This window comes from Acanthisitta chloris, unplaced genomic scaffold (assembly GCF_000695815.1).
Source record: "Acanthisitta chloris isolate BGI_N310 unplaced genomic scaffold, ASM69581v1 scaffold7791, whole genome shotgun sequence".
Taxonomy (NCBI): Eukaryota; Metazoa; Chordata; class Aves; order Passeriformes; family Acanthisittidae; genus Acanthisitta; species Acanthisitta chloris.
The window spans coordinates 42,917-58,464 of NW_008657594.1; the positions used below are offsets into that span (position 1 = coordinate 42,917).

General features: G+C 48.4%; 1 protein-coding gene across 1 annotated transcript in view; it reads left to right on the plus strand.

The window, feature by feature from the left end:
* The window catches only part of LOC103811781 (cadherin-23-like), a gene marked incomplete at both ends in the record, with an annotated part of 103,086 nt that overhangs the window by 32,142 nt on the left and 55,396 nt on the right, over nucleotides 1-15,548 (plus strand). The window contains 3 exons of the mRNA XM_009084777.1: nucleotides 1,370-1,512; nucleotides 4,799-4,846; nucleotides 5,042-5,134. Of these exons, the coding sequence (XP_009083025.1) occupies nucleotides 1,370-1,512; nucleotides 4,799-4,846; nucleotides 5,042-5,134 (284 nt within the window). The remainder of the gene's footprint in view (nucleotides 1-1,369; nucleotides 1,513-4,798; nucleotides 4,847-5,041; nucleotides 5,135-15,548) is intronic.

Genomic DNA, 15,548 nt, shown 5'->3' on the forward strand with positions numbered 1-15,548 from the left:
TCCACACCTACTAGAATGGTTGTCTTTGGGAAGCTCTCTTGTGCAGCTGTGGTCCACCAGCCTTTCTTGAGGGTGTTTGGGGCAGGGTCATAAAACCAAATTCTTACCAAAGCAGCCCAAATTCCCCTGGCTGCTTGGTTCTTCCCATTACTTGCCATGCTGCCACCCAAGCTTGTGCCAACAGCAATTTCATATCACTCTGTGATGTTCCCAGTGCAGTCAGTGGCCTTGGGCCCTGCCAGGCAGCTTGGTCTCACTCAGGTGTGCTTCATTGAAGTCATGGGGCACTGAATCTTTAATCAGAAAGTCACACAGTGCAAAGTCAAATGCCTTACAGAGTCTATTATTTCCTCACAGTTACCTTTATCTGACAAAATGGTAATCTCATCAAAGAATAAAATCAGGTTTGTTTGACAAGGTCTATTTTCCAAAAAATGTGTTGACTGGCATTAATTATGTTCCTATCATTTAATTCTTTGTTAATGGAATCTCATATCAGCTTTTCCCATTATTTCTGCCATGATTGATGTTGGGCCAATCTGTTGGTAATTGCCCAGCTCACTCTGCTCTCAAAACTGTGCTGCTGCTTTTGCCCTCTGGTCTGCTGGAGCTTCCCTCCTCTTCTCAGATGAATGAAATTTGGGCATCTGTTCTCATTGGCCAGATGATCTGGGGGCATGGAGAGCTCTTGTACTGCCCAAGGTGGCTCACACAGAATATTTCCCCCCATCCTGAAGGCCATGGGGCCAAGGGGATCTCCCATCCTTATTCCCTCATTCTCAAGGCCAGGCAGACAAGGAGACCTCCCACCCTTTTCTCCAGCCACCAGCTTTTTTCCTCCTATTTTCATTCCCATCCTGCTGAGGGAGGGCATGCAGTGCATCTGGATGGGAAACGGGCAGCCACCCCTGGTCAACCAGCCATGGCAGACTTTGAATATGCTCAGAGGTGTCATGGAGAGGCCTAAAATGATTCAAATTGGTTCTTGTGGGGCTGAAATGAAGCTCCGAGGGTGGTGGCTGTCCCTTGTTTTTGTTGCTGTGTCTCCTGGTGGTGCCTCTCAGTGGGGAAGAGTATGAGGGAGGCTGGTGTGGAAGTTGGTCAGTGCTTACCCAGACCAGGCGTGGGTTCCTCAGCTCTCTCTAGTGCCAGAGATGACCATGGCTGGGCTGAACTAAGGTGACTTTCTCTTTTGATAAGTGAGAGGATCTGTGGCTCAGTTCATCCATGCCAGAGAGAACAGTCAGATCGTGCACAGCACTGTAGAATCACAGGAAAAGTGTTTAGGGTTGATTTCAGGTCTTCCTCAGACCTGTTTTCTCTGATAAGCTGGATGTTTTCAGGGTTTCTTCTTCTCTGTCTCTCCCAGGTTCCTCAGTGACTCAGCTGCTGGCCCGGGACCTGGACGATGATCCGCTGGTGTACGGCGTGGTCGGGGAGGAGGCCAGCAGGTACTTCGCCGTGGAGAGCCTCACTGGTGTGGTGTGGCTCAGGCAGCCCTTGGACAGAGAGGTAATGCCACTTGCTACTGAGAGCATCCTGCTGAGGGGAGGTAAAACCATCCAAGATAACAGAAACCGTGGCTCTTCACCTTCTGTGACAGCCGAGATGGGTGTTGTTCCCATGCAGAGCTGGGAATCCAGGCGTGTCCACATCAGGATCTGTCCCTGTCACTGTCCCAACTCAGGAGGGACACAGGGAATGAGCAGGGTGCACTGGTTTGGTGTAACTTGTAGGATTTTCGGGTTGCTAGAATATAATATCTCTGAGTCTGAAAGTACAGGAAATAATGAATGGAAATGATGTACCGAGTCAGGATGCTCATACAGCCAGGGAAATCTACAGGCTTCCTCTTTAAATCTCTATTCCAATTACATCCTTTACTATTTAGAACAGTGTGTGAAGAGATGTGAGGTATCCCTGCTTATTCAATCTCATCAAGACTTTTCATCCTCTTGTGGATTCAGGCTGCTGGATGCTAAATTTGGCAGGATTCTTGCCTCGAAGCTGTTTCACACCCCTATTTTCAATGGCAGCTTTGGTGTGCAAGGATGGAATCCCATCCAGGTGCTGCTTTACTAAAACCCTGACCCTTGCTGCATTCCTGGAGTGAGGAGTAAGGGATAGCACAGGTGCTTGGGCAGGAGCTTGGGAGGACTGGGAAAATACTCCATGACACAGGCAACGTGCTGAATTTCCCCTGTGCTTCTGCTGCCTGTGTTCAGCGCCTCTTTGGCCAGCAGCATCATGGAGATCAAATCCATTCGCACACCTCGGGCACTGGCGGTCCTGGCTGGAGCCAGCCAGGTGTGTGGATGTGGAGGAGTAGGGTGGTGGATGCTGCTCAGGCTGGGGAGCAAGGCAAACCCAGTTTTACAGTGCTAAGAGTGAGGCTTTGGAAAAATGAAGTGTTTTTGTTCACCCCTCTCCCCTCTGCCTCCCTGTGCCAACAGCTGCTGGCATGAGTCATAAATCCTTCCTCATTCAAATGCCTCCTGCTGTCTGATACTTGTGCTGCCAGCCTTAAGCCAAGGGGGGTGATTAATAGGGTTTAGGTGTCTTTTGGTGGAGGGTGTGGAGGTAAGGAGCTGAGCAGAGCTTGGATGCATGAATGTGCTCAAGTGGGAGAGGAACCTGCACCCATCAGTTGATCCCAGGGGCTCAAAGCTAGCTGTACATGGAAGACAGTGAAGACAGGGCAGTTCATGGCTGGGTATGGATATGAGAAAAGTATAAATGTCACTTTATGGTGGAGGAAGCAGGATGGTGTGGGAGGAAGGTTGGGCAGCAGGCTGGGAGCAGAGGACACTGGCCTGGATGCATGTGGTCAAACAGTCAGGAGAGAAAGCCATGCAAGAGAAGTGGTGAGGAAGGACAAGGGATCAATTCTTGTACAGTGGAGGAGAAAAAAAGAGGCTAGGAAAGGGAGACGACTCATAGTAAGGTAAATGATGCAGGAAAAGGGGAAAGAGAGAAAAAGAGGAAGGGGTGAATGCAGAGAGGCAAAATTAATTTTAAAATATTTTTCTTTTTGCTCCTACACTGATTAGAAGAAAAAGATATTTTAGAAAGAAAGACAAACCCTGAGGCTAAAGAATTCTGTGTTAAAGTAATTTTAGAAAGAGAAGTTAGTATGTGGCAGCTTCTTCTGATTATTTATTGAGTTTTTAAATTTTAAATGCTCAACAGGTTGTTTCTTACCTCCTGTATTTCCTTTCTTCCCTATTGTGTTGTCCTTTATGGATGAGTAGGGAGAAAGAGGGGTGAAAGGTGCTGATGCAGCAGGGTGGGATGTCACCGGGAGCAGAGGATCTCCTCTCCATCGGGATTTCAGCTCTTCCTTATACCTGCAAATACTGCCCTGAGGCAGAAGCTAGAAAAGGCTTTCTCAGGTTGAATTCCCTGGCTGTTTGGATGGAGGGGGTCAGAGGTGGGGGCAGGAGGGGAGGTGTTCCCCAAACTCTTCTCCAGGATGAACTGCTACCCTGATGACAGAGCTTCTGCTCTGGACCCTGGCATGGCTGCCTGTCCCTGAGCCGATCCCATTAGGAGTAAATCAACCAGAGCTGCAGCACAGAGAGCCATTTCAAGCTTGCTTTCCAGCCTTTCCTGTGTCATGCTTTGGAAACATCAAGTTTCTGTGCTCCAGCAGCTCAGGCAGGGCAGGGACACCAGAGATGGGAAGGAATGCTGGAGGAGGAAGGGATTTCTGGGGCTGGAGGGGAAACAACACCAGCTGGTGCCATGGGTGGCCTGAGTCCTGGCGTCTACCCCTGCATGATTCCTTGGTAAAACGTGGGCAAAACAAGTGCTGGTGGGAAGGAAAGGTTAGGGAGAAAAGGGTTGCATCCACTAGCAGTATCTCTCTGCCCTGACACCAAAAAGGTCCCCTTCCCCACTTCTTCCTCACCCCAGCGCCAGTGTCTTTAACGTACCCCCATTTAAGGCCAAGCTGTTAATCGAGTTGAAGCAATAAGGTGCATTTTCATGGGATTTCAGCCAGTTCTTACTGTAGACCAACTATGTGATAGGCAACCTGGTGGTGTTCAAAGCCAGGCTGGATGAGGCCTTGAGCAACCTGGTCTAGTGGGAAGGTGTCCCTGCCCATGGCAGGGAGGGTTGGGACTAGATGATCTGTAAGGTCCATTCCAACCCCTAAAATTCTGAGATTCTATGATAGGCAAGTTGGGAATGCAGCAGCAACATTGTCCTCACTGAGACTGTGTTGTGCTGACATCCTGAACAAAAGCTAATTACAGAGCTTTTTGTTTGGACTTTCTTCTCTTTTTGCATCATCCCTGTATGTTGCAGGTGGAGATGGTGCCAGGTCACAGTACACCCTGGGTGGAAAACTGCTTTTCTCTACCTTGCACTTTCTCACTGCTATAAGCAGTCAGCCAGCAACATTGAGTACTGGGCAGATGTGCAGAGAGGGCTGGGGCTTGCTGGAATGCTGCAGAAGGTTGAACAATGAGCTTCTCTCTTCTGTTTGAGCCTGGTTGTCTGTTTAAGTGCTCAGCTGCTGGTCAGGGAGTAGATTCCTTAGTTCCCTGCATCCTCCAGACCCAGGGCAGAACATCTCCCCGTGCCTGTGACATACACAGGAGCCCTGCTGGCATTCAGATCCCTCAGCATTTTCTACCCAATGTAGGTAATGGCACTCAAGTGCCTCTTCTCTTCTGGAAGGTCCTGAAAGCATTTTGCATGTAATGATATTGGCTAAAAGTCCCAAGCCTGCCATCTGCAGATAAACGCTGCAGTATCTTTAATTATGTTTTTTCTTCTCCTTTCCTTTCAGACTAAGTCAGAATTCACGGTTGAATTTTCTGTCAGTGACAACCAAGGGGTAAGTGTGACTTCTTATTTCATGGTCTGTGGCACAGAGGGGACCAGAGAGGACAAGTGTGGGTCACCAGGGGACCTTCTGCATTGCCTGGGGGTCTGGAGAGTGGGGTTACCCTTTGGCCCAAAGCCACAAGCTTGCTTTAGGCTTTAAATCCATGCAAAAAGCTGACACCCTGCCGTTATCCTTGTACTACAGGTGATCAAAGGGACAGTGAACATCCAAGTTGGAGATGTGAATGACAATGCTCCACAGTTCCACAACCAGCCCTACAGCGTCCGCATCCCTGAGGTAGGGATTGCTGCAGCCTCTCCATGATTCTGGCTCTTCCCTCAGTGGCCACTCTTGCTGTCTGGTTGCCACCACAGAGCTGGCTGCGTGAGGGCTACTGATGTACAGGGCTGTCCTCCTACCCTGGACTGTCATGGAGCTGGGGGAGGATTAACCCTCTGGAAGTTACTGTTGCCTGAAAACAGACAGAAGCAAAGTGATGGTGTTTTGGGTGTTGGGGGAAGGCAGGTGGAGGACAGGGTTTGGAGCTTTGCAGCCTTGGTGACATCTTGCCCATAACAAATGTGAGGTTTGAAAATAGGTGTAAATGAGAATTTGTGTCTTTTTCTCTGCCTCTGAGCTGGGAAGATGTGCAGCTCTTGTCACAGAGGTGACCTGAGGCAGGAATAACTACTGCTCCAGTGCCTGAATTCTGGCAGAGTAGTGCCCAAAGGCTTCTACCCTGGCTAGTAATTTCCTTTAACAGCTCCAGAGCAGTACTTGTCCCATGATGTCCCCAATATAAAATAGGTAGGAAGGGACCACAGGAGATCATCTGGCTGAAGATCTCAGTAAACCAGAAAGAATTTTCATGTTAGATCAGATCGCTCAAGGCCCCAAGTGTTGAATATCCCCAAGGACAGAGTTTCCACAACCTTCTGCTGCTCTCTGTGCTGTCCATTGTAAGGGAGGTGACATCTACTCATCCATCAGGGAGAGCTTCTGCAACCTGCAGCTCGGCTTGGCAGACATACACCAGGAACTTACTGATCTGATGTGAATTTAGGCTTTAAAGATGTGCTTGCTGGTGCTAGGAGGAGAAGGTCAGGGGATTCTGTTTGAAATAGGGGATTAGCAGGGCATTTGACATCCTCCAGTGGAGGAAACCCCTCCCTCTTGCACCCTGGTGCCAGGGCAGAGCTGTTATTCCCAGATGGAGCCTTGGGGTGTGGATGAGGTCAAGTGTGCGTTGTGTGTGTGTGTGAAATCAAGCAGCTTCGGTAATTGAGAGGTACAGAGGATTGTGTTACCATGGTGTATTTAATATGCTGCCTGCTGCTGCCCCGCCGTGCTGGGCTTTGATCTCTCTCTGTCCCTCTCTGCGAGGATGAGGTTTCTTCATTAGAGTTGCTTGTGATGTATGAGCTGGGAGTTTTAGTCTCATCTTTGCACCAAGTCATCTGAAACCTCCCTGTGAGAATGACACTGGGTCAGAGTCATTTCTTCTGCTCTTTAAAGCACGAGCAGTGGAGAAATGACTTGGCAAAATCAGCACGAGGTGCCCCTCGCTCTCCCATTCCACTCGGACTTCTGGGAGCTGGCGGGTGGGGTCTTGCCTTGATGATGGTCTGCCTGCAGAGGTCTGCAAAGCAAAAGGAAGGTCAGTAGGACTGGAGGAGAACAGACTCTTCTCCCCTGCCCTCAGATTTGTCTCTGGTTTTGCTGTTTATCTGCTACATTGGACTCCCTTCCACCTGTGAAAAGAGATGGAAATGGGTTTCTGTAACTCCCCTGTGTTCATCCCTGGTACTTGCAGTCATAGAATCCTAGAATGGTTTGGGCTGGAAGGGACCTTAGGGATCACCCAGTTCCACCCCCTGCCATGGGCAGGGACACCTTCCACTAGCCCAGGTTACTTACTCCCAAGCTCCATCCAACCTGGCCTGGAACACTTTGAGGGATGGGGCAGCCACAGCTTCTCTGGGCAACCTCTACCAGTGCCTCATCACCCCCACAGGGAAGCATTTCTTCCTAATAGCCAATCTAAACCTATTCTCTTTCAGTTTAAAGCTAGTACCCTGTGTCCTACCACTATGTATGTAGAAAATTAGGCCTAGCTGAGGAGAGGGAACTGCAGACAGGTGATCCAGACAAAATAATAAGTAAAAGAGGAGTCTGAGCCTTGGAACACACCTTTGGCACATCCGACTGCCTGGCAGGTGAGATGTGCTTCTGCCGGGAGGGATTTTCAGAATTCTCTGGCAGTTTGGGGTACAGCAAACCTGGCTCTTCCCCCCATGCAGCCACTGTGCCCTTAGCCTTTGGAGCTCTGTCCCTTCTGGAGGTTGGCCTAAGCTAATTATAAAGTGACGTGTGCCAATCTCCTGTTTCTCTCCGTGATCTTTAACCAAGGCCACCAAACAGAGGTAATGAGCCACAAGTGCGTTGCTCCACCAGCATCCTGGAGGTACTTCTGTTCTGCTGGGATGGGAGCCTTGCCTTGCCAAGCTCTGTGAGAGCAAGGGATGGAGACCCCCACCTATAGAGGACCCTCCAAGGGCTACAGCCCACAGGAAATGTCAGTGATAAACTTCCTCTGTGTGTGGTGGCACAGCTTTCAAGGAGATGTCTACTTGGCTTTGAGACCTGTGCTGAGCCACAGGTTTTATCTGCTCCTTGTCCATAAGCACTCGAAGCTGGAGGTGATGTGGTATGGAGATGTGCCAGGGGACGTCTGGGGAGCAGCTGAGGCTGGGGAATCAGCTCTGGTAGGGGATAACAGTATCCCCAGGTCACCCCCATGCTCCAGACAGCTTGAGGGTGGTGAGCAGCAAGGGTGTGAGTACCAGTAACTGCATCAGAGCACCTAGCCCAAATCAAAGGGCCTATGGATAGTGAATAAAATGGGGCTGGAGCTTGGAGATGGAGAAGAGGCTAGTGTGGCTTTGAATAGACTGGCTCTGTGCAGAATTGGCAGCTAATGAGGGTTTTTCTCTTTTTAATTTTGAGATAAATGGATGTATCGATTTGCAGTTGTCGTAGCTAATGGAGCAGCAACAGAAAGGCTATTTAAACCTCACCGCTATTGTGTGGCGCTCGGAAAGTCAAAAGAAGAGTGTGCATAAATAAATGGAACATGAAGTAAACTGACCTTTAAAAACAATACTGCCTCTAAGTACCCATCCTGGTGTTATACACAGTCTGCCTGGTGCGAGAATGGGAATTTATTTGGGCATGGGCTGCGGGTTGTGGTTCCTCTCTGGCGTGGGGAGGGGAAGAGGATGTCCAGTTTAACTGCAGACTCCTCTGTGCCACAGTGGCTCCGAATACCCAGACCAGGGGTTGCTCATGTGTGGGGCTGATGCCACTGGTCCTCTGCGCTTGCTGTGTCTTAATCGCAGCCCTGGCACCTGCCTGGAATGGCTGAGGGAGAGCCATGTGTCGGGAGAGGGATATTGCTCCAGCGTAATCGTCCGTCCTGTCTGGGCAAGGGTGCCCTGTGATTTGCTTGTCAAAAGGCAACGAGGCAGTGCAGACGCTCCCAAGTCTGTGAAGAAAAGGGGAATCCTGCTAGAATTGGCAACTTAATCCACCAAGCTGGCCTCGACAGAGCTCATTAAGTTCTCATGTATTCATTTCAGGCTAATGGCTGTCATGCTGACTGCTGTTTGATTTGGTGTAATAGACTTTTATGGCTTTCCAGTTTGCGAGGACGTGTGTGCCTGTGTCTGTGCCCCGTGGTGCTGCTCTAGTACATTAGTTAGCTGCTCATGTGCTTGCTACTCTGACCTTCAGGGTTTGTTCTCCTCTTGGATGCATCCCTTGCACTTCACCTCCTGCTTGCCCTCTTTTCACCCTCCTCACCCTACCCCAGTGTACCATGTTTCTGGGAGTCTCAGGGTTTGGCTTTTAGATCAGAAGAGATCTATTGCCAAGCCTGTGTCAGGCTGTTGTGGCCATGCCTCAGTTTCTGACAAGTCCAATCTGCTTCTCCTCATCTTTTTTTCCATTTGACTAGATCTGTAGGGAACTCAGTCTTGTTGAATTGTTGCGGTTCAATGCTCTTAGGTGAAGTCAGCAAGCAAAGTGGAGCCAAGCTCCTGTGTTGGTGTTGTGGTACCTGGTGTGATGGTGAGATCAGGGTAGATGTTCCCACTGGGTGTCTGCTGGGCTTTCATATTCCAGTTTCAAGCAGGAGACCTGGGGTTTCCGTACAGCTTTCCATTTCCCTTTAACAGGCTGCCTGGGGCAGTGGTGGGGACGCCATCCCTGGCAGGATTGAAATACTATAGATTGTAGATGTGGCCCTGGAGCATTAGCAGTTCTCAGGTGCTGGCAGAAAGATCACTTAATTGTTGGTTTATTTGCTGAATGTTCACTCGGAAAGTTTCCAGTGGGGTTTTCTCTCCTTTGGTGGTCTCCCCACCTCATTCTTCCTGTTACATTTAATACACTGAGTGATTTATAAAGTAATGTGTGTTACATCTCGGGGTCACATCCCCCCATCCCTGGAAGTGCTCAAGGCCAGGTTGGATGGGGCTTGGAGCCACCTGGTCTAGTGAAAGGTGTCCCTGTCTGTGGTAGGTGATTTGACTATATGGCTTTAAGGTCCCTTCCAGACCATTCCATGATTCCGTGATCTTCCAGCAGAAAGCTGACCCCAGCTAGTCTCTAGGCCAGAGGCTGCTGTTCAGCACCCCAGCCATTCACCAGATGACAGTTGGGCCACAAAAAAAAGTATCTGTAACTTGATAGTTATAACAAAGCTCTGTTTTCCAATGGCATTTGTAACCACAACCATCCACCTCAGGAATGTGCTAATCTTGTCTTGAATTGAAGCAAGCACCAGTAAGAGGCCAGGACTGTGGGACAGGGGTTTAAAAATAGAATGAAAAGTTTCTGGGTGGCACACAGCATCAGTGAGGCCACCACAGTCCAGTTGCAGGTGTTGCATCTCCTGAACTCAGCCCTGATTTACCAGTTTGTTCTAATTGGGAGGCAGGCTCTAGCCATCAGCAGCAGTCCCTTCTGCTCGGGGAGCAGCCTTCGGGATTGAGCCTTCACAAGCTGCTGGTTACCATTTCCATACTTAATATTGTGTTCTACTTGAAATGATATTTTTTTCTTAATTGTGCAGAAAAGTATTTGGCGGGGAAGTGGGAGAGGGAGGGGAGGGGACCATCACTGCCCTGTCCCATTACACAGCCTGGAACAAGACTGTGCTGGGCAGTGAGCAGGGGCAGGGAGGAGCAGAGAAAGGCCCAAAAGCCCTTGCTGTAATTAAAATTATTATTTTGCTTTAATGGTAATAATGTCAGTAATTACATCAGTTTCCCTGCAATCCTGCCCGGAGTCTTCAGGGGCTCATATAATTCTATTGCCACGGCTCACAGGCCTGTGCTGCGCATACGAAGCAGCTGCAGCGCGCGTGAGCTCCTGCTCCAGCTGCATTTGCCATTCCCTTGCATGCTCCCAGGCACCTTGTGGGGCTGTTCTTCCTCCCTTCCTTTAAATAAAGAGCCTTTACAGTAAGGGTGACGATAACAGAGCTGATAAAGAAGATGTTACCTACCTCATTGCAGAAATGGGCTATAATCATTGCTGGCTGCTTTCCCTCCTCATTCCTATTTTTTCTTCTGTTTTTTTTCTCCCTTTCTCTCCACTCATTATTTTTCTTCTCTCCTTACCCTTATGTTTCTGTGTGGAGTTTAGAACTGAACAAATAATTTGCAGTGAATCCTTATCCGCAAATCTAACCTTCCCTTCCTTCTGCCGTCTTTGAGCATGCGAAATTTGCAAGCGTCTTGAACTCCTGAGCAATTCAGATGCACTGATACTCATTTATTTATTGTGTTTTGTTTTGTTCTTAAAACTTCATGGAAAGGCCACAAACTAATCGGTGAATTTTACAGGCTGTGTTCATTAAACACGGTTGGCCAGAAGCAAACTGATTCTCCTTCCTGGGTGGACCAACCACCTCCATTTACCCTCCATCCTGGCATCCTATGGGCATGGCCAGTGCTGGTGGTCTCTCATCTCCAGTGCCTGTTGGAGAAGTAGGAGGTGAGGACTCAACTGGTGCTCACTGTAGCAAGAGGGTCTCTGTCACACAGGTGATAGTCTACAGCAGGTGAAACATTTCCCAAACTTCCTGATCATCCTCATTTTTAGTTGTGTTTATTGTTTCTGGGTTTAAAAACCAGCTTCCATCCACCCTGAGGGAATAGTTGGCTGGCAAAATAACAGGTTAAATCTCCATACCATCTCTCTGGCTTCATGGAGCTGGTCACCATGTACTTTATAAAATCATGGAATGGGTTGGGTTGGAAGGGACCTTAAAGATCACCTAGTTCAAAGTCCCTGCCATGTGCAGGGACACTTTTCACTAGACAATTTGTTTTAATATTTCTCCTTTCTAGATATTATTATTATTATAATTGATATTTTGCAACATTTAATTACTTTTCCAAATTTGTCCAGCAGATGTGTGGAAGCAGAGACTTGTTGTGAAGGGTATGCCTTCCCTCCAACAGTCTTTAGGATGGACATGCTGTCCATCTACTAAAACCCCATCTTTTAGCTGAATAAGATAATCCGTTTGAGAGGATTTCATCTGCTCTCTAACCACTAGGTAGAATATTATATCCCTCAAAGAAATCCTTGCATCTCCCCTCCTCTCTCACCCTCAGCCTGCCTGATCCGCCCAGATGGGGCTGTTCCTGTATCACTTCGGAAGATTGAATGTGAAAACACATCTTTACATGGACAAAACTGCGGAGTCAGGACTTTGCCAGCAGTGCTTAGGTTCACCTTTATTCATCCTTAATCAAGAGGCTGTGTGAGTGCCCTTCTCCTGGCTCGCATTGGCATGGAAGAGCAGGAGGAAGGGGAGCTGAGAAGGTAGCAAGCAGTGAGGGACTGAGGGAGAAGAGTATTGCTCTAGCCATCAGGCTGAGTTTGCTCTAATGGGTATGATGCCATGTGTTGGGTTTGTTTAGCTCTGGGCTGAGTTTGTGAATATGCATGAAAGTCCCCACTTTCCACATGCAAGCAAAATACAAATGGGCTGGGAAGTACTGGCATTGTCTTGGGCATTCCTTCTGGCTCTCAGATGTTGGCGCTGTCTTTGGGCAAGAGCTTGGAGCACAGCAGGCACCAGCTGCCATCTTCTGTCTGCTCTTTTCCACCAGTACTGGAGAAAGGCACTTAAATAGAACAGACTGCAGCGCATTGAGTAAAACAGCGTGTAAGGTCTAAAGGGTTTGCACAGGTGTAATTGTAGACATCTTAGAATCCTAGAATGGTTTGAGTTGGAAGGGACCTTTAAAGGTAATCTGGTCCAACCCTCTGCCATGGGCAGGGGCACCCTCCCCTAGCCCAGGTTGCTCAGAGCCCCATCAAACCTGGTCTTGAACACTCCAGGGATGGAGCAGCCACAGCTTCTCTGGACAACGTGTGCCAGTGTCTCACCTCCTTCATTTTAAATTACTTCTTCCTTTGAAGCCATGGTGTGACAAAGCGAGTGCTCAGACCTGGAATGATCCTTCCCTCTGAAGGTCATCTGTGTTTGAGTGTTTGTTGTCATTGCTGATGCATATAATGTGGTATCAGATGGAGAACGTCAGAAGGTCTCGAGTGACGTCCTGACGCCCTGGGGAAAAAGTAAGTCTGTGCCTCCAGCAGTCCTGTCCCTTGTCTGGCTTCACCGGTGCATAGGAGACCCTGGTCCTTTAATACACGTGACCAAGGAGCGAAATAAGAGAAGCAACAGAAACTACTGGGGCGGAAAACTCCAAATGGCGTGGAAGTAATGTGTAAAGTGTCCTGGAGATAACAGTCATTTCCACCAGCCAAAACTTGGGCTCTTTCTGGAAGGGTACTGCAGCAAGGAGGGAGGCAGCCTGAAATTCAAAATAGTTGTGCTGTTCTGGCCAGCATAGTGCTGGGGTGGGCAAGGGGCACAGGGGAAGCAGAAAGGGGGAGGAAAGAGGAGATGTGGAGCTGCAAGGGAAGAGAGTGTGGGGCACAAGCGGTTTGGTGCCTCTGCGGAGGAGCCGTCGTGCTGGGAAAATAGGAAACAGTCTTGAGGGAAGGCATACAGCAGCATTCTCCAAGTGAGGAGAACCCAGACAAAGAGGGAAAAGGTAACCTGGACAAATCAGAAATCATTCCTCATGGAAGGAATAGGAACAAGGAAAATCATCCTGTCACTGAGCTCCTTCATATGGGTGCTGAGGACCTGTATCTTCTGATTTCTAAGCTCTATCCCAGACCCATCCCTGAGGCCAGGATGATGTTCAAGCTTAGGAAAGTCGATGCCAAGTGTTACTGTCTCCTTGGGATTCCCTCAGCCCTGCTGCTGTGGGTTGCTCAGACTGGGCATGTTCCTCCAGAGCAGAAGCTTGTGGTCCTGCAGCACCTCTTGCTGCAGGAGCAGCCTAGGCTTGGGCTGGAAGGCTTCTCCCTCTTTTCCAGGGGACAGTCGAGCCCAGCCCAGCCCTTTCAGTATAATTACACTTACACATCTGGGCGGCAGATGGCTTCAAGGTCTCTTCCTTGTCCCTGGCAAGAGGAAGGGCCCTGTGCTGGCGGGAACAGGCAGAGTGAGGAGGTAATGGATGTGGCCTGCTGGCAGTTAGTTTGATTTTATCTCACTTTCCTCTGTTGCCATCTTCTCCCAGAAGCCTGGGATGTAACTGATTATCTCACACTAGCCAGCAAAAGGTGCTTCCTCTCCCTTCACATCCCTGTTTGGTTCACCTCTCTCTGTACATCACCTCTGGAGACAGCAGGAGTGTGCCTGGCTGCAGGAGGAGTTATTAACTTGTTCTGGTGATGAAGGCACTGTGCAAGTGGTGACCACTCTATGTGAGGCAGCAAAAGAGCCATCACTAAAAATATGCTGATTTTTTATTTTTACCCATGTAATCGTGCAATTTATTGGTTTGGGCTCCTTTTTCAGGTGTCGTGCCGTAATTAAGGGATGATTAAGGTCATGCTGATAGGTGCTGTGCCAAACGGTGCTGGAATTTGGGGTACAGCTCTCTTCCACCTGCAGTAACCAAGGGCAGCAGCAGATCTGTGGGGTAAGAGCACATTAGCATCCTCCCTCCATGCAGTATATGAAGGTGAAGCTAGCTCTGGCACAAGAAGCTTCTCAAAGCATTGTTTTCAATAAAACACCATTTTTAATTAAGATGGAAATATTTAGGGAAAATGTTGCCATTTTGACAGCAAAGCTGGGGAGAAATAGCAATTCAGGAGAACCATAAAAATCGCTCTTGCAATAGATTCATTCCAATTTCTTCTTCAGAATTGCATTTTGTGTTTTATTAGTTTGTAATATGTCAGTGACAGTCATGTATAATAAGCTTTCTACTGCTGGTCATACTTTGTGATAAAATAATAGACTAAATCAGTCTCTCTATAAGTTTTTTTAAATATTTATGTGTGAGCTGAACTGTTTGTATCAGTTTCAAACTATTTTCATTACAGATGGAAGGGATTTGATATAAGTAGAAGTTTCAATCAGAATTAGGTGGCCATTACTTAATTTCAACCATTAATTGCTGTGGGAACTTAAAGTGCAGTTGATTTATTTCATCAGTGTGAATAATGAAGGAAGCAGGGAAAGCGAGTAGAGGGTTCAAGGCAATTTTGGTTCAAGGAGGAAAAATGGCAAGTTTTTAATTTGTGGGATTATATGGGAGATTTGAAAAGCATATTTATTTGTTTTTCTGAGTGAGGATGCAAACCAAACATTGGGTGGAGGTGGGTTCAGGTGGTGGGTGGGAAGGCTTGGACAAGGGTCAGTGGGTTGCTGAGCTGCTGGGTATCTACAGAGATGATCCCCACCTCTGGAATATTTCCCCCAGGTCCTGAGAACCAAGCAAACATGCAGGAAATGAGCTTTGCAAGTACACTTTGGTGGGTTTTCCCTCCCTGCTCCCCCTCTCCCAACTCCTGCTGTGTTCCTGCTGCTCTGCCTTGCTCTCCAAATGTCAGGCTCTGCTCTTTTTTCAGCTTGAGCAGCTTGTGAGGAGGTTTGGTGTACATGTGTGTGAAAAAAGGCTCGACAAAGAGCCATTCAAACTGACTCTGTGTTGTAATGCAGTGTATCTCCAAGGAATTAAGGGTGAAGAGGTGCATGGGTGGAAGGAGGGAGCTGGATGTTGTCATCTTGTGTTAGGACGGTAGGTGTTTGTCCCTCTTTTTCGAGGGACTGAGCTTATCCTGTGTGCTCAAGGAGTCTTTCTGGCATGTCAGGACAGTGTATTTGGCCACAGCCTGTCCATCTCATCCGAGCTCGGGTGATGGTTATACCGACAACCTCCTTGTTTTTTCAGAGCTGCCTTGGATTTCAGCATGGTGATATGTCACTTCCATAGGCTTGTCCTGCAATTGTAAATCAAACTGGAAAGGATAATGGGAAGGAGGGAAGGGAGACAGGGGGGTATTAATCAATCCAGCCACCTCCTTCCCAGCCTGTGTGTGAGGAGTCTCGGTTGCTCACATGTGTTTGGACGTACCTCCTGCTTAGATGATGTGGAGTATGGCTGGTTTGTTCCAGGATGGCCCCCAACATTACCGTCAAACTGATATTTAAGGAGGAAAAAAGGAGTTTGTAACTGATAGGCTGAGTATACTCATCAAGGGATGCTTTTTTAGCACTTCTCAGGTCATTACCATGAGTAGAAGATGTAAGTATCTTTCC